Below are 23,994 nucleotides of genomic sequence, written 5' to 3'. Positions count from 1 at the left end.
GAATAATATTGCTTCTTTTTCAGGCCTGAGCATTTCTGTGTGTTCCTGTGCTGGGTAGATCCACATGTTGCTAATAGCAAAGCTTTAACTATACTCTAGCTATAAAATCCAAACTGGATCAGAAATGAGCTCTCCAGCCCCCCAGCCCTAGCAGTTGTAGGTTGTAAAGGGCCCACTGGCCCGTTGGAGTATGCCAGCATGGGGACACCACAAGGACAGCTCTGCTGTCCCCAGCAGGGCTTAGGAGCGTTGAGTGCATGAGTCCTCACTACTCTGACCATTCTCTAAGGCAGCTCATAGGCAACTTGAGTGTCTCCATGGTAAGTGTTACTCAGCCTGAAAGTAGTATATTGTTCTTCTGGGCGGGTTGTATTAACTTAGATCAGAGCCTATTCCTACCCTAAAGTTAACTGAAGTTCAGGAGGCATAAAGTCACTCTTGTCTCCTGCTCTGCTGAGAGGCTTGTCATAGGATCTAGTCCCAGAGTACTGATCCTGAATACGTCCGTCTGAAATTTAAGGTAATTTTACATGTTATTCTGTCCTCAGGGTCATCTGGTGATTTCCACTGATGTTCACTACAAACATGAGGAAGAGGGAGATGAGGACCTTCACAGTCACTCCTAATATCCCTTTACTTTTAAGCAATAATAAGAGAGAAATGTAGTCTTCTTTCTGTTGGCTTGTAGGGAGTGGACGCTATAACATTAGAAGCATGGCTTTTCATCACTATTTTAAATGCTTTAGTAAAACTTCTTAATCATTTTTCACAAATTGAATCTGTTGGGTTGTAGTACATTGGGTGTAGCTGCTTTAGAAAAATTTGTTGCAGCCTGATGAGAAGTGACTGGTTCTTTTCACTAGTTACAGACACCACATTTTATTAATTTTAGGAACCAGTTCTTGTATTATTCAGTTTATTTCCATTAGTGTTAGCAAAACTTTGTGTATGGAGTGAGACTTTATTCTTTGTAAGAATGTCGCAATTTGTCCCTTTGTAACTGGATACCAACAGTGGGAATAGATTTATAAAATCTAGTGAATTACCACTGAATTATAGAATCATATAATCTAGCCCAGACCCTGGCTTAAAACAGGACTAATTAGATCAAGTTGCTAAGGGCTATGTACAGTAGAGTCTTGAACCCCTCCAAGGATGGAGGTTCCACAACCTTTCCGGGCAACCTATTCCACTATTTAACTACCTTCAAAGTAAATTTTTTTCCTAATACCTAATCAGTATTTCCCATGTTCCAACTTGTTCTCTTGCCTTTTGTCCTATCCCCACACTCTTCCAAGAAGAGCCTGGCTCCATTTACTTTGTATTCTGTGAACAAAAAGTTGTAGACAACAAAAGGTCTTTCAAGCCCTCTCTTCTCCAAGCTAAACAGGCCTGATCTCTCAGACTCTCCTTGCAGGTCATGTTCTCCAGCCCCTTGGTAGCACTTGCTGGATGTGATCCAGGATGTCAACATCCTTCTTGTACTGGGGAGCCCAGACTGGACACGGTACTCCAAATGGAAGTGTCAAATAGAAGGGAAGGATCACTTACCTGGACCTACAGATTTGTGTTCAACTTTTTGTCCACTAGGACTCCCAGATCCTTTTCTGAAGAGCTGCTTTCTAAACAGCCACCAGCCTGTACTGCTGCAGGGAGTTAGTCCATCCCAGATGCAAGACTTCACACTTGCTCTTGTTAACGTCATGTGGTTCCCGTCAGCTCACTTCTCCAGCTTGCCCAGGTTTCCCTCAATGGAAGCCCTGCCCTCCAGCATGTGGACTGCTCCCCCCAATTTGGTGTCATTCACAGACTTGCCAGGAGTGCACCCTGTCCTGAGGTGGCATTAAACAGTATTGGTCACAGTACTGATCCCTGTGGGACCTCCACTAGTTACTGGTCAACAGCTGGACTTTGCTGATCACAGCTCTTTCAGTCTGGCAGTCCAGCCATTTTTCCACCCATCTTCTCCAGCCCATGTGTCACCAACTTGGTGATAAGACTAAGAGAAACTCTGTCAAGGGCCTTGCTGAAATCAAGGTATAGAACATCCACTGCCTTCCCCTTGTCCACAGTACCAGTCAGCTCATCACAGAAAGCAATGAGGTTGGTCTGCCCTTGGAAAGCCCATGCTGGCTGCTCTCAGTCACCTTATCCTTCATGTTCTTTAGAAATGGCTTCTAAGACATTTTGCTCCATAACCTCACCAGGGACTGAGGTGAGACTGACTGGATCATCCTCCTTGATCTTCTTGAAGACAGATGTGATGTCTGCCTTTTCCCAGTCATGAGGAACCTCTCTTAAGTGCCATGACTTTTTGGAGGTTATAGACAGCATCTTCATAATGAGATCAGCCAGGCAGAACCCTCAGCACCTCTGTAGATGCATCCTGTCTGGTCCCATGGATTTGCATATGTCCAAGTGGGTGAAGTGATCCTGACTCATGTCTTCCTCTGCTGTGAGTGCTGCCTCACTCCCACAGACTCTGCTAGGAACTCAGCAATCTGGGAGGCCGGAGGACAAGTCTTGCTAGTAAGAATGACCTTTTCGATATCTCTTGTCACTAGTTCCCCAGCCCATTAAGCAATAAGGCCACATTCTCCTTAGCCTTCCTTTTGCTGTTGATGTACTTTGAGAAACCTTTCCTGTTGTTCTCCACCTCCCAAGCTAATTTCAGCTCCAACTGAACTTTGGCTTTCCTGACTTCATTCCTATGCAAGTAATATCTTTGTGTGCCTTCCAAGTAGCTGGTCTCAGTTTCCATCTTCTGTATGCTTCCTTTTTGTGTTTGAGTTCACTCAGGAATTCTGTGTTCATCCATGCTGGCTTTCTGCCACAGTTCCTGAACTGTCTGAGCATTGCAATGGACCATTCTTATGCTCTGAGGCAGCTGCCCTTGAAGACCAGCCAGCTCTTCTAGACCTCTGCTCTCCAGGGCCATTTCCCACAGATCCTGCCAAGCAGGGCCCTGAAATCTGCTCATCTGAAGTCTACGGCTGTAATTCTGTTCTTTGTCTTGCTCACTCCTCCCAGGATCTGAAACTCCACAGCCTCTTGCTCACTGCAGCCAAGGCTGCTCTTAGCCTTTACGTCATCCAGCAGTTCTTCATTGTTTGTGAGAAGCTGCAGCTCTTGAAGGTATCAATCTCCAAATAACTTTGTACCTGTCATATTCGTAAAATGGAGCTGGAAGCTTTCTTTTGTCTAATGTCAGTGTCACCAGTGACATTCAACTAGGAGATATTAAAGGTGCATGGAAAGGAAAACTAGTCTACAAATGTCACTCTATAGAAAGAAAGTTCGGTTCCAACTTGGGACAGAGATGTGGCTTGCATCTGACTTTTAGCTGAATCAGTTTATTTATCTAGCTGGCTGCTACATTTTGTTACTAAAAAAAGCATCCTGAAACCAAACAGCAGTAAATCACAGCAGGACTTCCAATGCATTGTATTCTGTGGTAGGTGAAGAGTGACTAGAAAAAGAATGGAAGAAAACCTCAAAGAAATTGAGATATTTAGATTGGTGTCCCTCACTGATAACACTTCAAGCACTTTCTTCTGCCTATTTGGGGGAGAATTCATGAGATACAGGGGAAAAGAAAACTAAAGCCCTGGTGCCTATCTTTTCTGTCTTCCAGTGGGACATGTACTCCAGAACTGACCGAGTGCCACAGCTCAATGGGCCTTTTCAGACCCGAATCATGGCTTAGCACAACACTGCCCCTTAAGGTCTAGTCCTCTGACTGTTGTTCATAAAGTGATAAAGTAGTAGTTTCTCCAGGGACTAAAGAGGATGCTCTGCACGCCACAGTTCCCCTGTACCTTCCTATACTAACCCGCTGGCAGTGTGCCGGTTTTGATCTGGTATTGCTTCCCATTTGACAGAACAATGGGAATGACGCATATCCATCAGCGTGCTGCAGACTAGAGTGCTTGGAGAAAGGGGGGAATTGGGGAGGCAGGGAAAAGGGACCACTGGAGCCAGAGGCAACAACTGGCCTCATGCAAAGCCAAAGTGATCTGCAGAGATGCAACAACAAGTCTCCACTGATTGCCGTACTGATAAGCTCACTGGCTTTCTTGTGTATTGGGTAAAAAGGTTCGCAGTCTATATCCCCTTTAGCATATAGATTGAAGAAAATGCTTGGTGGCTCAACAGAGAAAATTGAAATAAAACGTTCCTTTTAGAGGCTCTTTGAAACACCTTGAAAGGTGAAAAGTTTGCATGTAGAAACTATTTATAGCATACTTGTGCTATCTGAATTTGTCTGTAAGCAGATATTTGACATTTATTGCTATATTTGTAGAAAGAAATGATGAAACTGTTCTGGAAGCCTTAGTGTGTCTTTGTTAACTTTTGATGAAAGTTTTTCCTAAGCTGGGTGGTAGTCCATTAGAAGAGCCATAAAATGTTAAAAGGGTATGATGAGGATAAGCTGAGATAGTTTTCAGACAATTTAGTTGTTTGTACATCTTGGAGATCTATGTAGATGGAAACAGTGGAGCTCTTCCCTTGCTTTGAAGGTTTGAAGGAACGGCAGAACTTGTGCCAAAAAATTTAAAGGAGAGGTTTATGTAACTGAGGGTGGAAGTTATTTATCCTCAGTTGCCAGATATATAAATAATGAAATTATTATGCGTGTGACTCCCTGCAGTGAATGTTAAATCTGTGAAGTATTTGTTGACTCATGGACAAGTGTCTACCCTTTTCTATTCATGGATTGCACAATAAAGTGATTCAGATTGTCCAAAGTGCTCCATGCCTGAGGGAATTTGCTTGGTTTACATGTAAGTTAATTGATTAAATCAAGCCTTCCTGACAAGCCAATTAGTACTGGTTAACTGGGTAAGGAAGCAGAAGAAATAGAAAATATTGACTGCAAGGACTTGATACTATATATTTGCACTATACACTAGAGTGTATATATTTGTATACTATAATATAAGTACTATATAATTTATGGTTGTCTCTATCCTGAGCAATTTCAGAACAGATGAGCCTAGACAGTTGTTTGCCCTCTGTTCTTCCTAGCAGTAGCACATTCATTTATTTCTTTCACAGTACAGACCTGGCTATGGGTATCAATCCTGTGGAACTACCGGAATAGAGTCTCCAGTAGGGCTCCCTCTCAGGCCCACCTGAAAAGTCAGTGCCAAAACAGTATGCCACAAAAGCAACACACCACCCCAAGCTCAGCATCCTGGTGCCTGAGCACCCTCACCCAGCAGTTACACTGCCCTCTGCTTAGCTCCTAAATGAAGTTAGAGTGATAGACTTAACCTGGGACACCCAAAATAGTTTGGGACATGATTACCAGAGAGGCCACTCCCTCCACGATACAGCTGAAGATGGCAGCAATTGGCTCTCCTCAAGCTCTTTCCTTTAAAAGACAGGCCTGTGGTTGCAGAGGGTTCTTCTGGCAGCATCCTCAGCCCTGTGGTCTGGTACAGCAAGGGTCTTATCTTCAGCCTTTGGAGAAGAGGTATGTCACGATTACTTTTTGTTGTGGAATGGCTTTGTTGGGAAAAGAAAGATGTAGCTAAATCTGGTTAAATTTTGAGGTTTTAAGTTATGAGAACTATGCCTGTGTCAAAGATATGTTTCCTTCCAGTACTTTGCTTTTGTTCTACATGTGAAGTGGTGAGTTTTTTCACCTCTCAATTTCTGTCAGTTAAAAGAAAATACTAGCTATTTTAAAAGGCAGAGGTGTTCTGTGGGAGTATTTGAAACTGTTATGCAAAATTTAATTCGATGTTATCTCATAATTTTGCAGTTTGCTTACATTGTGGACATGACTCAAAATATTTTAGAGGTTTGAGGTATATTATTATCTCTAATAACAAAACAGCTAGTGAAAGATTCAGTAGCATCACAGTAATTTTTCAGGTATTAGGAGAGAGACAATTTTCTGCTTACAGATGGTTTCATCTCAGCTCTGCAACAGCCCTGTGGAAACTAAAACTTATTACATGAAAATAATGTTAGAAAAAACACTCCCATGTATTTGCAGCTGTCCATTATGTAGTGTAGCAGCTGGAAATAAGGACAACCATAACAATGTGACCTCTTTGCAATTCATCCTGTCAACAACAGATAGCAGAGGACTGCTCACAGCTCTGAGGAAAAAGCAAAACCATTCTCTGTTTTTTGTTCAGTTTGATTTTAAAATTCTCCATCAAGGTGGCTTCTCCCACTCTCCCTGGGAGACCCTGCTGGCAGCAACTGCTTCTGACTGTCAGGCTACGTGCTGCCTTTGGTTCACACAGCATAGCTCCATCTCAGTTTAGATACAGTCACAGAAGCCCCTGGGACGGGCATTTGCTTCACTCATTCACCACCCCTGTGGCAAATCCTGTAGTGCCACCAAGAACTACTGTGTGATATGCATGAGAAGGTGGGGAGAGCCAAGTGATCATCCACTGCATAGCCCACCAAATGCAGGGGAAACTGTGGGGCATTATCGTGAGTTAGCTAGTTAGTCATAACCAGTGGTTGCCACACATATATTTTCTTGATTGTGAGTTTCTGCTTGGTTTTTGAGGTTAGTTTCTGGGTTTTTTTGTGGGGTGGGTATGCATGCTGTTGTTTTTTTTCATGCTGTCGAAGGGAATGACAAGTCTTGCAGTATTACAGAGAAGCTGCCAATAGCAGAATTTACTGTCGGGATGTAAGTTGTTTCTGGTTATTGACAAGTTACTTACTAGCATCTTACAGAAGATGGGTGTCTTTCAAAAGGTATCTGTCTTTAGGAGCAAGTTCTCTTTGTGAAGAATGACCAGGAGGAGGTGTGGGAGCTCCCTCATTACCTGAAGGATCACCCCAAAACCATACCATGATTAGTCATCACTGGCAACTAATATATGTAACTGGTATAAGTTCAGCTTACCTACCTTGGCTAACCTCAGAGGTAGACATTGAATTTTAGGAGGAAGACTAGCAAATCTATTTTAAACCCCCATCTTTCCTGAAATGGTTTTTATTGTTTGGGGTTTTTTTGTTGGTTTGGTTTTTTTCTATTTCACAGAAAGTTTTCTACTTCACACTCTTGTTCTGCTGCCAGGCAAATTAGTTTTCCTCAAATGTTTGGTGGTGGTTTATTTTTGTGGTTTTTTTATATTGTAATTTGATGGTGGTGGGTACTTTTTCTCCTATTAGTTTGCTTTCTTGTTTTGGTAGCTGACGTTCTGGAAGCAAATCTGCCAGGAAAGTGGGATGTCTTATTCCAGGCATCCAAAAGATCCTTTTTAGTGTCTTGCAGGGAAGAAGGAAAATGCTTGAAACAAATCCATCTCTCTATCTGTTATTTTGGTCACATCAGCACTGTTTTTTTAATAGGGTTGAATGCCATGACTTAGCTTCTAACACTGTTTTAGACATCTTTAAAAAGTCACAGTCCAGGTATGTTTCCTACACCATTTCTTTGTGTCCATATTTCTTCACTTAAACGCACCTGAGATTTCCAGCCTCATCTAAAGCATGCTATAGCCTGGTTCCCCATTCATAGATAGGGACTTAAATGTTCAAAGTATTTAATAAGAACAAATTAATAAAGGCCATGTAAGTACCTTTACTAATTTATATATTATTTCTAATTTCGTGTTTCCCTTAACTTGTTTGGGCTCATCAACAGGGGAATCTGCTCTTTTATCTCCCAGAAAATTTTAGGGGACACTCACAGCTGAGGACAGTGCCTTAATATCCAGAATGAAAAAAATAATCTGTCGTTCACAGAAGGCTGTCCTTCCCTATTATACTTGGGTGGGACTGGTTTCATTTGGAGCCATTCAAAAGTTAGGTCTCTAACCTAAGAGAGTCATCTTTATGGTGGAGAGGGGTAAATTCAATCTGTCTTAAAACAAATTGCCCTGTGGGAAGTGCTCATCTTCCTATCATGGGCAAAAAGTTGTTTAATGGGAATTAAGAAAGCAAAAATAAACATCCATTGAACCATGATATTTATGAGGAGAGTTCCTGGATAAAACTTAATGCATTTATTAGCATGCAGCCTAGGGGAAACAAGAACACTGTAATTTGGCACAAAATAATCTTCTTTTGTTGACTGTCAAGAGGGAACACAAGGGTCTTCCCAGAGTTGTGGCTAAGATGTTAATAAGTGGCTCCTGCAGTGGGGATATCTGTCTATAACTGAGCTGATCAGGTTTTCTAAATACTAAGACCCAGTGTTGTCTGTTAAATCACCAAGAGGCGCTGGAAGGTCCACATATTTTGGGGGGAAAAAAATCACTAGCTAGAGGGGGAAAAGATAAAATTATAGCCTAAAAATTCAATGCCTCTTCCTTTTCAACAGGGTTTGTCCATGTAGACTTATCCCAAGCACTTTCTCCACTTCCTATGATAGTGAATAGGCTGACTTGTCCTCCTTTACCCTGAGGAGCACAGTCTGTGCAGAACAGGTCCTCTCTTCCATAGTTGCTGGGCTTTCCTCTTTCTCCTTTCTAGAAGGAAAGGTGGTGTCAGAACAGCTTGCCCTGGGAAGGGGAAAGGGACTACAGCCACCATATGACATAGCATGAATGTCTACTATAACTTAAAATATTTATTAACAGGTTCCATAAAACATGAGGAAGATGGTGAAGATTTGCTGTTTTCTCCTCCTCTTAAGCTTGCTCAGTGGGCAACTCAATGCCAGCCCTGGACTCAAAGTGAGGATCACCCAGAAGGGGTTGGAATATGGTATGTGTCATGTTTTTAGGAGCTGCTGGTGGTATTGCATTGAATCCTGATATGACAGACATAGGGAAGTGAGGGCAGGGGGAGGATGTGACCTTATCACAGGCTATAAAGAAAAGGAAAGTTTAAAAGCACAGTACTTGGATACAGTAAGCTGCCTGGCAGCATTGTACATCATATCAAGGTTCATTTAATTTCAGATATTAAGTCAGTAATTTCAACTCTTGCCACAACTAGGAGTAAGATCTGAAATGGCACTGCTGGGTCTCAGATGAGATATCCTCTCTTATCTGACTCTGTCTGTCCCATCTCCTAAGCCAGAAGCACATAACTGAACTCCCACACAGTACCAAAGGCAACAACTGATCATACTTTTCCTGTAGCCAAGGAGGTTGGGCTGGAAATCCTGAAGCAGAATATGGAGAAGGACCATTTCCCCGACTTGAGTGGCTATGAGAAATTTGGGCTTGGTAATGTCAAATACAACATCTCAAGGTAAGTATTTTCTCTGGGGGCAACTTGTGCTCAACTGAAACTTGAATCTTGTTTTATGTTCATCCTGACTGATGAAATAAACCTTCTCTTTTCTCTCCCTTATCTTCTGCATACTCTAGAATACAAGTCACCGCTGTTGAATTCCCAAATGCTTCCATCTCCCTCTTACCTGGCACTGGGATAAAACTGGTGATTGGAAATGCTTCTCTAACCATTGATATGAACTGGAACATAAGGACTTGGATGTTGTACGTACAGCTTCATGTGTTCTGGGATCTATCTTGATGGAGAATATAAAGATAAAAATGCAAAGTTTAGTTTTTGTGACCTCTTCATGGCAAAGATGCTCTTTGACAGCAGCAGTAACCCAGGAGTACAGACTGGTCTTTCTGAACAGGTCTGCAGGTGGGAGACAGTCCCTGCCCCCTCAGACATGAGCACTGATAAAGAGTCCATGGCTGAGATGCATCTCTGCAAATAGCAAAGGACTGATGCTCTGGCTCGCCTGCCAGCTAATGACACATTTAGAAAAACTGTAGTGTGCTAGACCACAGTCCAGTATAATAAACCCTTCCAGTGCAGCTACACTGTTAGAAATCCTGTGCTATGTCTCCAAGAGACAGTCCAAAAGCTGATGGAAGATGGAGAAGCAAATAGTAATATCTGTAGAGCAGTATCCACAGCTTCCTAGTTGCAGGCTGTTTCAGAGGAAAGAAATCCCTCTCTTCTTCCCACAACTCACACGACCTATATTGACTGAACTACAGCAGTCTCCAATATGTACTTCTGGGCTTCTGCTGTCAGAGATGGCAGGGCTGGCTGCTTGCAAGGGGAGGGGACCCTGAACCTGAGGGTGGTGGCATAGTCAGAGGGGCAGTGCCCCCACTGGTAAGTACTCAAGACAGGCGAGCAGTGCATGTTAGTGGCAGTGACCAGGAACAGCCACCGGTCTAGATCGCCAGGTCAGCCCATAAGTGAAGAGGCAGGTCTTGGGTGAAGCCAGGGAGTCAGACCAGCAAAGCACCATCAGGATTAACAAAGTACAAGGTCATGCACAGGTGTACCTACAACACAGCTCAACCAAAGACCTCTGCTCCAATGCAGCTCATAAACCGAGGTCAGAGAAGCCCCAATGAGGCTTTTCGCAGCTGTCTCACAACCAAGCTATGAAAAACTTGATCCAAAATAATGCAGTTTCACTGTATTGGAGCTGGTCTTCAGCATGGGCTGCCAAAGCCCTGGGAGGGGTGGGGAAGAGGACACAGAGCCCATTGGGGCACTCCAGGCCCTGACATGGGTCAACCTTCCTCAATATCAATAGGATAGGTCCCAATACAGCTCTCTTGCCCTATCTTATATCAAGCATATGCCTGTTCCCTCTGCTGTGGGTGCAGGTTTGGGAGGTAGAACAAAATAGTTTACATCAGTGAATTACCTGCTTTCCCAAATACATCATTTTTCAAAACTCCTGGCTGGGAATTTGCATAGGATATTCAATTTGCAGACATATTAGAATCTCTTCTAGTTATGAGCAATGCAATAAAAAGCATCCAGATAAACAACTTTATCTTTGGTGGACAGAAAAGAGTCCATTTAAGAATTAATAAGTCTTGAAAGCTCATTAAAAATAGCTTTTTTTAATTTTTGCTTTATGCAGCAAAGACAGTGGAAGAAGCACAGTATATATTTCAAAGGTGTTTGTTACTGCAATATTTTCAACACCCCTGGATAATACAGGTCGTACATCAATATCACTTAGCAGCTGCCGGACAACTTCTGGTGATATAGACATCAAGCTGAATGGGAAAAGTGGGTAAGTGGAAGAGATCTGTATATACTCTAGGAGAAAGTAACTGTCAATACACAGCACAGACAGCTTCACAAAATGGGGCACGCAGATTTACTTTTAGGCATCTATAGGCACCATGACAGAGAATCAGGGCCCTAATCCAGTGTTAAAATGGCTAAAAATGGCAATTGTCCTTGTATTTGTGCACAATGTTGCATGACTAGAGGATAGAGACAGCATCAAACAAGCCCTTGTGCTGCTTCAGTGCCCACTTCTTTCTAAACACTACTCTAATCTTCAGCTCTGGGTAGAAGTTACCTGGTTGTACTATGCTTTAAGTACTCCTAGTCACAGTGCTATCAAAACCGAACAGAACCAGACTGCTGTCTGTGCGCTTCTGGTTACAACTCCATGCAAGATTCTTTCATTGTTTCTTGTATTCTCACTGTCTGAATACCACTCTTGTCACCTGGTTTTGGGTTTGGGTTTTTGTTTTCACTTGTATTGGAAGTTACTAGTGCAGAGACTACTTGTTTGTTCTGTGTTTGTACATACATGATGGTGGTAATGTGAAGATTTCCTTATTCATAAAGATTAATCTATTCAGGCTAATTCCTGAGATGCCTAGCAGTGAAGTTAACTCCTTTTAAATGGTGGCTCTCTGATAGCTGCTACATTTCAGAAAGCTCCCCTGTGTACTAGAATATCAAACTCAGATGCCATTAAATCCATGTTTTGCAGAGATATGACTTCCAGTTAACGACTGCAGTACTTGACCCATTAACTGCTTTTTTCCTTTCCTCTAGCTTCCTGCGTAACTTCTTTATCAAGTATCTGAAGAAACCTATTCACAAGAGCTTGGTCACAAACGTAAGCCTTTAACATTGTGTGGGAGAGGGGTTTAAGGAGTATGACTTTCACAAGTCAGTGCTGTGAACTTGTCAAAGAACTAAAAAAATAATACATTCCTATTCTGGTCTGATCAGCATGGTCACCATTTCACCAGCCAGAAATGCTTCCAGATAAAGTGCCAACTTCATGGCCAAGATATTCTAGGTTCAACCAAGGCAGCAGTAGGGCTGGAAAATGTAGTTAATTTCCTATTCCGATGAAGAATAAGTCTCTGTCTGTGTACCTACAGGCATATTGCGTTTTGAGTAATTTTTATAATCAGCAGACAAAACATATTGGGTGATGCACAGAGAGGTGGTTGTATATCACCTGGTAGTATGACATATTTAAACTTCATATCAGAGGTAGTTCTGATGACAACCTGCCTGAGGCCTCTGAGAGGAGATAAAGCTTGAGATGACTGCGATTCTGCCCCAGGACAGGGTTGTCCTTCCCAGTGTACTTGGGTGGGACTGGTTTTATTCAGTTAGAGCCATTCAGAAGTTAGGTCTTTCATCTAAGACAGTCATCTTTATAGAGGAGAGGAATACATCCCATTCATCACGAGTTTTCTGTCTCCTTGTGCTCCTTAAGGCTGTGGTTTTGCCATCCCCATCGGGCAACTTCTCACTTTGTTCCCTAAAGGCAGCTCTGACATAGGACATGCTTATGTTGCGCCAAGCAGAAACCTTGGGTAACAAGTTAGCTGAAGAAAAGCTAGTTTAGGTTTTTGACAAAAAAATACTGTAAAGTGTGTAACATCAGCAGAAAGATTTCCTAGCACACAGGTAAGAGGTGCTTCCAGGTCCACGCTAATTGGGCCATAACTTGAGTGTGCTTCTATGTAGTCATGTCCCAACATCAGATCTGGGATCCAGCTGATAGATGAAGACATCAGATTGCTAAATGGTGAGTCACTGGTGATATCTTTTCCTTTTGCTTTCCCTCCCCTGTTCACTGAAATCCTGCAGCTTGCTTAGCAGCTGGTCAGCAAAGCCTCCAGTGGTGGTACCAGACCCTCTGATCTGTCTGTTCTCTCACTTAAAGGACCACAGTTAAATAAAGGGAAGGCTACCTGGACAAGAAAACTGTATTTCTGAGGAGCCAAGGACTTGGGAGCAATTCTCAATATGCAAATGTTGCAGTGTGCACTTCTGTTGTCAGAAAAGCCGCACAGCACTGATATTAAGGCAGTTTTCTGTTCCCTTCCATGCTCCAAGTCCTCCTGCATGCATAGCACTTCACAAGCTGATGCCTGCTCCCCTAGCCTGCCTGCAAATTTAAGTTTTACTTGCCTATTTATCAGATTTGCCAAAGGCAAAATGAAAAGCTCCTTTGTGTAAAAAAAAAAAAAAAAAAAAAAAAAAAAAAAAAAAAAAAAAAAAAAAATACACAAAAAAACAACCACCCACACTTCCCACTAACCATTTTGGGTTACACTTACAGCTCTTTAAGACATGGTGTTGGGCAGATACCATGTGCAAAACAAAGTACCTAAGCAGATCGGGGACCCACCTTTCTAGGAAAGTGTTGGCAAGTTAGAGGTACTCTGTATGCTCTCAGAAATGCTTGACAAGAAATCCCAGTGCTTCCTTATGCCCTGAAGCACTGGTATGGCCATTTCCTTTTTTTATTTTTTTTTAAGACCAAATTTACTTTTCTAAAATGAGAAAGTATTAGGCAAACTAAAGGAAGTACCTTTAAAGAAGGTGCCAGCAGAAACATTAAGCTTTAGGTCAGAATGCATGTTAGGAGGTCCTTGGTTGTGGTTTTCCCTACTCTTTGGAACAACTTGTGTCATTCTCCTTCAGAAACTGACTTATTTTTAAGTAAACATAAAATTCTTTCTGTGCTTTTTGTAATATTGGGTATTTGCTTTATCTACCACCCTTACAGTCCTAATGCCAATTGATGATTTGGCCGAAATAGACTACTCCTTAAACAGCTTGCCAGCAGTATTCCAACCGTTCATTGACCTGGACTTGCAGGTAATTACCTGTAGTGCTATTTGCCAAGATTGCTGTGGCTTTTATTATTGTATGATCCACTTCCTAGGATGAGCATGATTGCTGTTCAGAATTAGTATCTGAGAAGACATTTCAAAGCATTATTGCATTTGTTATTCTAATACATTTTAACAATCCTGTTGTAAAATTAATTATTTAAAAGCCACATCCTTTTGTGTTAATTGCTGCTGAGTTGGTTATATAAAAGAGAGCAGTGCAAGTTAGAAGGAAAAAAAGAGAATGGGAAAGGAGAGAAAATGGTATTTGACACCATCTTTCTCTTCCTGTTGATGAATATCTTGAACTTTCAGTCAGTTACGGGAATATTTCTACACATTGCACTAACTAGATGCATCTGCTGTCAGATAAGAGAGGAAAAGAAAGAGCAAGGTTATAGGAGGAAGAACTAAGCCTCCAGCACCTTGAATGGTAAGACAGAAGACCTTTGAAAAAGCATGGGAGCCCAAGGAGTTTGAAGACCTGAAAGTATCTTTCAAATAAAGGGAAAAATGTCCTTAAGTATTGAAACTAAAATCAGACTAGTTCCTAATGCTGAAATGCTTTGTCATTCTGTGCAAGGTTGAGTATAGTTATCATCATATTATCTAAGATTCTTAATTAAGTTTAATATGCCTTACACTAGGTGCTTTGTGAAGGCAGAATGAAAAGACAGTCTTGTCACAAAGATCTTATAGATTAAATATTAAAAAGAGACAGCAGAGAAATAAAGAGAGGTGGGAACAAAAAGCTAGTATCTGTCACTGGTCATGGCACACCAGCTCTGCGGCTTCTGTCAAGCTTTTCTGGGTATTGTAGCAACTAGACTTTAAGCAGGGACTGGAGGTAGACTAAAGACGTAATGTTATGGCTGATTACAAGAGCTACCCTCCCACATAAGATGCAACATGGGAGAAAGATACAAAGCAAGTGACTGGTGAATCCAGCAAGGGAGGCTTGAACAGGGAGGTCATCAGCATGACTCAGCACTTCAGGTGTTTTAATAGCCTTTAAAAGGCAACCAGAAATTGAGATAGATGGGGAGGGAATGAGGAAACAGACACACAGAACACATTTGAGATGAAAGAGAAAGGGGGAACTAGTAAAAGGGATATAAAAAATCTTAACCTCTAAGCACTTTTATCACTTTGAATCAGTTTTGCCTTTTTTGTTTAATCTGGATGCATTTGGAAATATTTGATCTGCAAGTCTTTGCTAATATAATGGGAGCACAAAAGACAACATAAGTGTTTTTAACATTGTCTAACATAACTTTCCTTTCATAGGCATTCTTTTGTTCTGCACAGGTTACCAACTTGTTTCTGGGTAGAATAAGGTGCAGATTTTGACCTAGAAACACCTCTGTTTTTAGAGATCCATTTTGTAATTGAGATCACTGGATAGGTCTTAAGCAGCAGTTCTCAGAGTTAAATTCCTAGGGATGGGGAAAGGAGAAAGTAAGGCTCTTCAATGAGGACCCTTAGCCTTATGGTCTTCAAAGAATATGTAGATCCTTAACTTAGAAGCTCTTTCTGAGGTGTTAGACTGTCTTCAGTAGGTGATCAGCATCTCAAAAGACAGTTCTCAGGTGTCATACATAAATGTCTCCAATCTCTGGAACTTGTCTTCACTACCTGCTTGAAAGCACCAAGTCTTCAGGGTGTGCTACAAAGCCTATGTACTCATTTATATACCAAATGAGTAGTCTGAGCAAGGTAAAGGAAAGTAGCATTAATTGTTTGCAGTCATGGTAGTTGTATTTTGACTCTGATTTTTTTTTTTTTCTCTGACAATAATTTTTAGGGCACAGTCTACCCAGCTGGAAACTATACTGGCCTTCCCTATGTGGCAGTGCCCTTTGCTATCCCAAACCAAAACAACTCCATGCTCTACCTTGCCTTCTCAGAGTATTTCTTTCAGACCTCTTCGTTTGCTTACTATACCGCAGGGGCATTCAACATCACCATTGCAGAGGAGGTGAGTAGGACACAGGAATGGGGTCAGAGTGGCTCAGGTCATCCAGGATGGGGCTTTGACCTGCCAGTTGTCAGTCTGTGGGCTGTATAAAGCTGCTAATTGGCCTGCAAAGTCCTGAGACAGTAGATCATAAATACTAGAGTGTTCTTATACTTTTTCACTTGGGCTATATATAGCTGCTTCAGGCTACAGCCAGGGGTGCCAAGTTCCACTGAGCAAGGTTCCAAATGCTGGCAACTTGCTACAAAGGTTTTTGTAGACCTGAGGCATAGACTCCTCTGACCTGGACAAAGGATCTAGTCTGGGGAATCTGGCAGCCTCAGTAGCTGTTTTCTGAGGGATCTTCATAGACTGAAAGTACTACAGGGGCCATGGAAGCAAAGCACATGTCAAAGCACAGTAGCTGTGGCTTGGAGGGTGGCAGACTTGGCTAGCCTGTCTCCAGGAGGTTCAGTAAGTCCCAAAACCTATAGCTTACAGCCCAAACTATAATGATATTAAGCACTTGCTTGCTTAGGTAGTATTTTGGCATATATTTTTGGGAATCAGCTTTAAGTATACTAAGTCCCTCAAGAATATTTGAGAGGTATAAAAATCAATGCATTTAGAGAAAAGCTGACCATAAAGGTCAAATCTGGTTAAAAAAAAATGTTTTTTTTTCTTCCTCCAGACTTGCAGCTATTTTAATATAAGCACAGAAATATTTGGCAGTATCATCCCTGAGGTGAGTAACATTATTTCTACAGGCTCTTAGGAAACCACCTGGTGTGGGTGTCAGACACCTCAGTGCTGGTGTATCCCACAGTCTTGTAGGGCCAGCAGGGTTCCTGTGCTGGAAAAGCAGGGACATGTATTCCTATTAACAGTAGAGCAGATGGGCATTGTCACCTCCTGCCCCACAATGAGTTGGATGACTTGCACTGTTATCAAACTTGGCTCCTGATCTTGCACGTCAATCTTTACTGTGGGCACTGTGCCCAAGCTGCTGCTGTTCCCAGCTAAAACCAGCTCTAGGCAGGAAAAATCTTCCAGTCATGAGTCCTGCTTTGAGAGACTTCTGAGGGCCTCAGCTCAGAAATAACACCTTTCTCCTGCCTAAACCTGCATAATTGTCTGCCTTACTAGTCTGTGACTGACTAGCAGAATGGAATCCAGTAAAGACCTGGGAAGGGACTATAGTGGCCATGTGCAGGAAACCAAGCTAACAGATGGGCAGGAAACATTACATATATGGAACAGACAAGGCAGATGCACAGGATATCCATTTATTTCAGGTGGAGGAGATAATATAACTGAACAGAGAATATGAGTGTGCATGGCTTCCACCAGCCGCCTTTGACAGAGTGAGAAACCAAAAATGAGCATAAAAGACCCTAGGCCAAGAGTACTGAGGTTGGATGAAATCAGATTCATGGTTTGAAGAACTTCACATCCTTGTTTGCTTCCTGGACTATATTAAGTTCCTTCCTCAGAAATATTAAGACTATTCTAAGGGCAGTCATCATATGGTCTTCTCCATAAAGTGCCATGAGCACTGATGCCAATATTCATTCCCCTCTGTTCTAAGTAATGAACTTGGTGAGCCTACCTGCTCTTCAGGCAGTGGACAGAGTGAGGCTATTCTCAGGACAGTTCAGAGCAGGAACCAGTCTCATCAAATGGGTGAATCAAAGTGAATGACCCCCAAGCTCTCTTGTTGTGTGACTTAAGCATCACACTTATGTTCCATTCCTTCCTATGTTCACAAACAAGTATTTAATTTCTCTCAAAGTGATATAGAAGAAATCATATTTCTAGAGTGGAAGGAACTTTCCATTGCCCTCCTGTTGTGGCCAAGACTGTTAATTTATCAGAACAGAAAACTTCTACTTTCTGCTTGATTGAAAGAATCTTATGTTAGTAGGTATCCTTAACCTTGTTGTAAGGAGCTACTTCAAAATGATTGCTTTAAGAATAAGAAAATGCAGTATTCTAATCTGTTCTATAAGGCAAGCCTTTTTCTGTTTGGGTTTTTTTTTCTCTTGGAACCTTACAGGTAGCCAAATATTCAGTTACACCCTACCCAGTGATGTTGAAGCTAATGGCTACTGAAATACCTGTCATCAGCTTAAAGCAGGATTCCTTCACAGTAGATATCCAGGGCTCCATGGAGGTGTTTGCTCTTCTGCCAGACTCAACCACCCAGTCGTTGTTCACAATGAATGTAGTAAGTACAATGAACGAGGTGATGTTTAACTCAGGGTTAAATGTTTGTTCCTTCCTTCTGTTAAAACTCTGTACAAAAAAGTGCTGAAATTCTCATACTTAAATGTAAAAATTTCCCTTAGTCACAGGTGGTGACTGTGTGGCCTCACTTAACCTATAGGAAACTTCTATGGCAAAGAACACTTTCCTATAGATGGCCAAAAATCCAAACATATAGTAACTCTGATCAACCAGTTTTGTTCTCTGGAATGAGAACTCTACCTGTTCTGCAGGCATGAGTCATGTCTCTTGGTAACTGGTTCATTTACCTGAAAATGTATTTTGATTGCTGAAAGCTCAATACCCATGTTTCAGCTCGCAGTACCATTCGGACAAGCAGGCATTCACTGTGTGTGCAGCCTTGCATGGCCCATGAGCTAGGGAGAAAGCTGCACCTACATAAATTTTATCTTCCTAATTATGTACAGAAGCTGTTTCATGTATTTGTGACATTCACAGCAAGGGTCCTCAGTTTTTGTCTGGTAATCCGTGTTTTCTTTATTCTGCAGGCAGCCAACACCAGCATTTCTCTGAATATATTTGACCAGAAATTGATGGGCTCACTATGTTTGAACAGGTAACTCAACCTGGGATGGAAAGGATTTCCAGCTATTTGGAACACAGTGTTAGTAACGCCAACATTCACAGTTTAGGCATGTGATTGTATAACTATGTGTTTCCCTGACAAATTGATCTCCATTAGATTCTCTAATTCTCTATGTGGCTGTACTTGTACAGTTTAGAGGAGTCAGGAAGCTTGTCTGTGACAACTTCCACAGTCCCTAGTGGACTGCCCACCAGCTGTGTATTGCTGCAGGGCAGTGGTCTCATTGAATTTATCTGCTCTCCCTTCTGAGCTAGATAAAGGAAGTGTGCAGGCCAGTTAAGATGACCATGAACCATCTGAGGGCTTCCCTCATCGCTTCCCAGCTGGCAAGATGACACTGCTTTCTAGACCACTTGTGCCACTAAAGTGCAGAGGGGTCCATGACACAGGAAAGAGCCTGGACCCCTGCAGTTCCCCTACACTGATATTCTTATAGCAGACTTTCCCCAAGTGAAGCACTGCAGCTTCCTAGGGCCAGAAAGCTGGAGAGCAGGGGGCTGGGCATTCAGACATATAGCATGTCACATGTTAAAGAAAGAAGCTCTGTATACCAGGACCTCACAGCTGGGAATTGGTACCCTGATTTCATAAAAGTCCCTTGGGAAGACAGTTACAGGTTTAAGAATATGCAGTGTTCACCAGGGCACAGATACTAGGAAACTGAGGATAGTGCTGTTAGCATTTTTTTGCAGCTATATTCAAAGAGAAAAATCTGGAGTGTGCTGGAAGCTTGCCTTGAGAGCTGGGATGCCCATGCTGTGGAAACTCAGAAATCTTATGTTGGATACTTGAGTACATATATAAGTAATTTGCAAGCAAAGACATTGGCGACAGCCATCAGCAGCAGTACCATACAACAAATGAATTTTTCTTCCTACCTTAGTAAGGCTCACATCAAAGCATTATGCAGATGTACCAAAATCCTTGCAAAATATCTGGGAGCCTGCACATCCTTGGTAAAATCAATTGTCAGTAGGATTTCCAAAACACAGCACAAGGAGAAGCACACTCACATTGCTGGCTACAGCCCTTCTAGCACATTCTTTTGCATGCATGTTCAGCAACGCTCTGAGAGCCATATCTTTCTCTGTGAGGCAGTATGCATTGTGTGAGGTAAATTGCTTCAAAAAACTTTTTGTGGAGCTCTGAAGCTCTACAGCAGTGACCGCACATGACTAGAATTACCATTTATCCTTTCTAGTGACTCATCTTCTTTCACTTCTTTCCTTCAGGCTCCAGTTCTCCCTAGCCCACTCCAATGTTGGCTTTTTTGAGGTAAGTGGGTAGTTTAAGCATGTAGGAAATGCAAATCAGGAATATAAGTGATATCCAGGCAAAAGGCTAAGCAGCTAAACTTTATCTGTATTTCTAAATCATTTGGCTTCATTCCTGGATGGCTCTTTTCCTGTCTTCTAGCAGCCACCTCTTTGCTGTGGACTTAAAAGTATATTCTTTGGGGCAAGTTGGTGCTCTGAAAACGAGATATTCTGTAGTTCCCCTGACTGCTGTATTGCATTTCATCGGTAAGCAGAGAGATCTCTCGAATCATAACTGAAACACAGAGCAGCAGTCTGAACTGTAGCAGCAGATGGAGCAGTGTGCTGCCAAAGCGATCACATGCACGACCGAGGCAGAGCAGCCCATGAGGTGCAGTGGGTGCTAATCACAGATGCTTGGAATTACAGTAGGGAATGGGAGCCAAAATACTTAGTCTCAGATGCCTGAATTAGTGCAGTTGTAGCCTTGCAAGGGAAAACCCTGCCTCCGCAGGGAGTCATTTAATTCTGAGTATAATCAATCAGTTCTGAGTAGCTAAGGAGGAAGGATTTAAACCGTTCTGGTCCTGCTTTCCTATTGGTGATAAATCATCTCACAAATAAAGGAAACTGACTGTTTTAAATGAAAACGTTGTCCAAGCATGATGAAAGCCATTTACATTTTGCATGTAACTTCCTCTGCATCGTTCCAAAGACTTAAAAACTGAAGTTCACTTGAGTTTATGACTCTTGGGCCAAATGAGAGCTGGAAGTTGAACATGAGCCTAACTCCATCCAGGATTAAGGCATGACAGTTCTACTGCTGTCAGGAAGTGATGGCTAACTCAGCTTTCTTATATGTGGCAGATCTCACTTCTGGAGAACATCCTGTCTTACATCTTACAGACTGAAGTAATTCCATCAGCTAATGGTAAGGCTGTATTTCAAAGCTTCATCTAAAAGCTTCCAGCAGCGTGGGTGATTCTAGGAACTTCTACTGACTTTCTGCTTAAGTTTCCAGTTCCCATTAACTTGAGTGGAAAATGACCACCAGTCAGTAAGCAGTGGAAGGGGGAGATTGATCTGTAGGGGTGTAAGTGCACCCTCTCACTGGCACAGTTCTGCAAAAAGGGCTGAAAGAGACTGCAGTTTTCCAAGCTATCCGCCTTTGCCTCACTCAAGGTGGCCCTGATGCATCAGTGAGAAGCATGTCTCCCTAGTCTGCACACCTGCCTGAGGCCACTGTGTGTGAAATGTATTCCTCTTTATAAGACCAGCACAGAGCTTTTGCCTCCCATAAACCTTATTTAAGGCCCTAGAGGAAGACATAGCTTTGTGCCAGCCGTCTGTATTGGGATGAACTTCATCTTCCTTAATTAATGGAGACAAATGGGAGCAGTTTCTAATGATGCTAGAGCTGTATTAACAGTCCCTCAGGTCACTAGGGACAAATCACTGAGTATGTAACATTGAACATGAAACTCCTTGGTTTGGCTGCAATACTGCCAAGAGAAAAGCATCTGCAATTTTTCCCCACTGGTAAATAAGCGTTGTGTCTACCTCCCAGGGCTGCTTGTGAAGAGTAAGAGCTTAATTCTTGAAAGTGACCTAGAAATCTCTCCATATAAACACCTGCCCTTCAACAGCTGTGTTTATCATCCTTCTAATGCATACCTAAATCATTGTGTTTGTTTCTCAAGCTAAACTGTCAAAAGGATTTCCTCTTCCTAATCTGGCCAATGTTACGTTGATGAGACCTCACATTACAATTGCACAGGTGAGATTTTTGACATTCCTATGAAAGGTTATCTTTTTTGGCTAGGCATTTATTCACCTTCTGTTTGTACAAGAAACTTGCTGGACTTCAGCTAGTAAAGCAGTAAAAAGCCCTGGGTTGAAAATGAAATCTGTGATAATAGACAAATTTGTTTCTAATAGGATTTTACTATCTTCGAGAGGAAAAAGTTAGAACCAAATAAATGTTGATGATGTGATCAATGCACAGCTTGCTCAGCCTTGCAAGTTGCAATTCAGTGTGAAAACAGGTTTACAGTTAACATTTTGTTCAAGTTTGGTCAATCAAATCAAATTAGTTATTGCTATCCACACAGTCCTGCTGAATTTAAAAGGATCTGCCTATGATGAGAGGCAGATGAATTCAACTTTGTGCACCTAGGATGACTGCTTTTTGTTGGTGATAATGACTGAGGCTAGTGGTCAAAAGTAGTGAGTGAGCTCTCAAAATACTCTTTGCCTCCTGGTTATTCTCAAAGTCTAGCCCTTAGTTGGAACATACAGAATGTTGCTAGACAATCAATCAGTACAAAGGCATTGCTGACAAACTCTCAGCAAATGAGTAAGCCTGTTACATTTCTCAACTTGTTTACCAACTTCTCAGTTATTTTCAGCTTTGCAGAAACAGTCTCAAATCCTTGGTTGTGGTTAAGCACAACTCGGGAAACAAAATGCAAAGGTTGTTTTTAATTTTTCCTTTCATCCCATATACTTGGCAGCAGCCAGCTGTGCAGTCCCTGAAAATTATAATTGCTTGGAGACTGCTTTCAGTGGCACTAGGGCCCCACAGAACCATTAAAATCCTGTTAACACTGTTGGCAACATTTCCCACCTTGCTTTCTCTAACCAGTCTCTCATCAGTAACTGGGAATGAGAGAGGACACAGAATTGCTGTGCCCTATCAATGTGAATGGGATTCCTATTTAAAAGCTAGTTCTGTAATCTCTACTTCCAGTCCCAGTCTGTTGGCTATGGTTAATAGGAAGAAAGACCATTCTTCCCCCTTTCATAGATGATCACATTAGACTGTGATGGGCAGCTCTCTGCAGGTTCATTTGTCTGTATGTGCTGACAATGGGGGAGGCTTTAAGGACAAGTTTAGATTAAATGGCTAATTCTTAGGTGGCTCAAATGAGGTAAAAAATTACACCTTGTAACGATTGCCTTCTTGCATCAAGACTCAAATGAACTTTCCTGGGTAGCCTGGTATGATCTTTAGATGTCCCTTCTGTTGCTAGCATGGTACATAAGGATAGCACTGAGGAAAAGATAGGGCTTTTTTGCAAAGTTTAAAGGACAGATTAATAAAATTTGTTACTTCCAAGACTCAGCTGTTCTCAGGAGATTTTTCTGACCTTAAACAGGACTGAGTCAAAATTTAAAAAAAAAAAGGCAAACAAAACCACAAGCAAAACCAACCAAATAAAAGAATGCCTTCATTTTGTAATTCATAGAATTTCAGTGACTGTTCTTCTCCCCACAGGGATACATGTTGATTTCTACTGAAGTCCACTACAGACACTGAAGGAGAAGAGAGACCATTTGTTAAGCACAAACTTCAAATCAATAATGTGACTCTGAAAGCTAAACACCATCCAGTTCTGCTGAGATGTGTAATGAGCTCTGACACGGGCAATGTCATCCTGGTTGGGGGCAAGGGGGATGTGGGAGGTAAAGAAAGCTGATGGAATGGTTAAGCTGTACAATGGTGGCAACAAGCAGACCCAGAGAAGAACATGCAACACATGCTTGACATTATTTATGCTGGAGTTTAAGTCATGCAAAAATGCTTTTAAGATTAATGCCTCTCTTGAAATACAGTCTTGTCTATACACTTCCAGAAAGGGTGTGGTAGTATTTCAAAAAAAGGAAAAGAGCATTGTCCAAATGCCTGCTGAACTATTTCTACAGTAATGGTCTTCTGAACACAATGCATTAAGTATGAAGTGAGCCCTGTCCAGAACAATGTCAAACTGGGAACTGCCCCAGTTACAATGGGAACTAAAATTTTTGCAGTGCCTTAACTCAACTCTTAAATTTTATCAAAGATGCAGAAGCAGTTCAGGAAGAGAGACAAAGTGGCACTACTACTGTCTCTGATAGTCCCTCTTCCCCCTTTGACTCTTCAAATCCTTGTGTCTGTCATGTTCCCTGTTTAGCATTGCTTAGCCGGGTTAGTATGTTTAACTCCTTCAATGTTTCTTAAAGTCTAACCCTCCAACACCTTTGTCAATGTTTCTCTGAATTGAA

The 23,994-nt window shown here is 41.9% G+C and overlaps 1 protein-coding gene across 3 annotated transcripts; it reads left to right on the top strand.

Annotated features, from left to right (window-relative positions):
* Window positions 1-2: 2 nt before the first annotated feature.
* On the top strand, window positions 3-23,560 carry BPIFC (BPI fold containing family C). 3 transcript variants are annotated; one of them, XM_080393317.1, is made up of 18 exons: window positions 3-5,479; window positions 6,747-6,866; window positions 7,333-7,395; window positions 8,565-8,691; window positions 9,072-9,183; window positions 9,303-9,431; window positions 10,841-10,996; window positions 11,779-11,842; window positions 12,712-12,772; window positions 13,760-13,851; window positions 15,670-15,843; window positions 16,514-16,567; window positions 17,879-18,049; window positions 18,597-18,664; window positions 19,927-19,969; window positions 20,818-20,881; window positions 21,651-21,727; window positions 23,228-23,560. In XM_080393317.1, the coding sequence occupies exons 4-18, from the start codon at window positions 8,577-8,579 to the stop codon at window positions 23,267-23,269; spliced, it is 1,422 nt and encodes a 473-aa protein (XP_080249443.1). In that variant the 5' UTR covers window positions 3-5,479; window positions 6,747-6,866; window positions 7,333-7,395; window positions 8,565-8,576; the 3' UTR covers window positions 23,270-23,560. The 3 variants fall into 3 exon arrangements, with proteins under 3 accessions (XP_080249443.1, XP_080249442.1, XP_080249444.1); XM_080393316.1 differs by lacking the exon at window positions 6,747-6,866; XM_080393318.1 differs by lacking the exons at window positions 6,747-6,866; window positions 7,333-7,395.
* Window positions 23,561-23,994: the final 434 nt, after the last annotated feature.

The sequence above is a fragment of the Falco punctatus genome (assembly GCF_963210335.1).
Source record: "Falco punctatus genome assembly, chromosome: 6".
Lineage (NCBI taxonomy): Eukaryota > Metazoa > Chordata > Aves > Falconiformes > Falconidae > Falco > Falco punctatus.
This window is presented reverse-complemented; position numbering and strand designations above follow the sequence as displayed.

Bases quoted from the DNA above. Each gene is read 5' to 3' on its own strand.
- BPIFC (XM_080393318.1), top strand. From the start codon at position 8,577: ATGAGGAAGATGGTGAAGATTTGCTGTTTTCTCCTCCTCTTAAGCTTG. The intron at 12,773-13,759 runs GTGAGTCACTGG...CCACCCTTACAG, and splicing joins AGACATCAGATTGCTAAATG to TCCTAATGCCAATTGATGAT. The intron at 18,050-18,596 runs GTAAGTACAATG...TTTATTCTGCAG, and splicing joins CGTTGTTCACAATGAATGTA to GCAGCCAACACCAGCATTTC.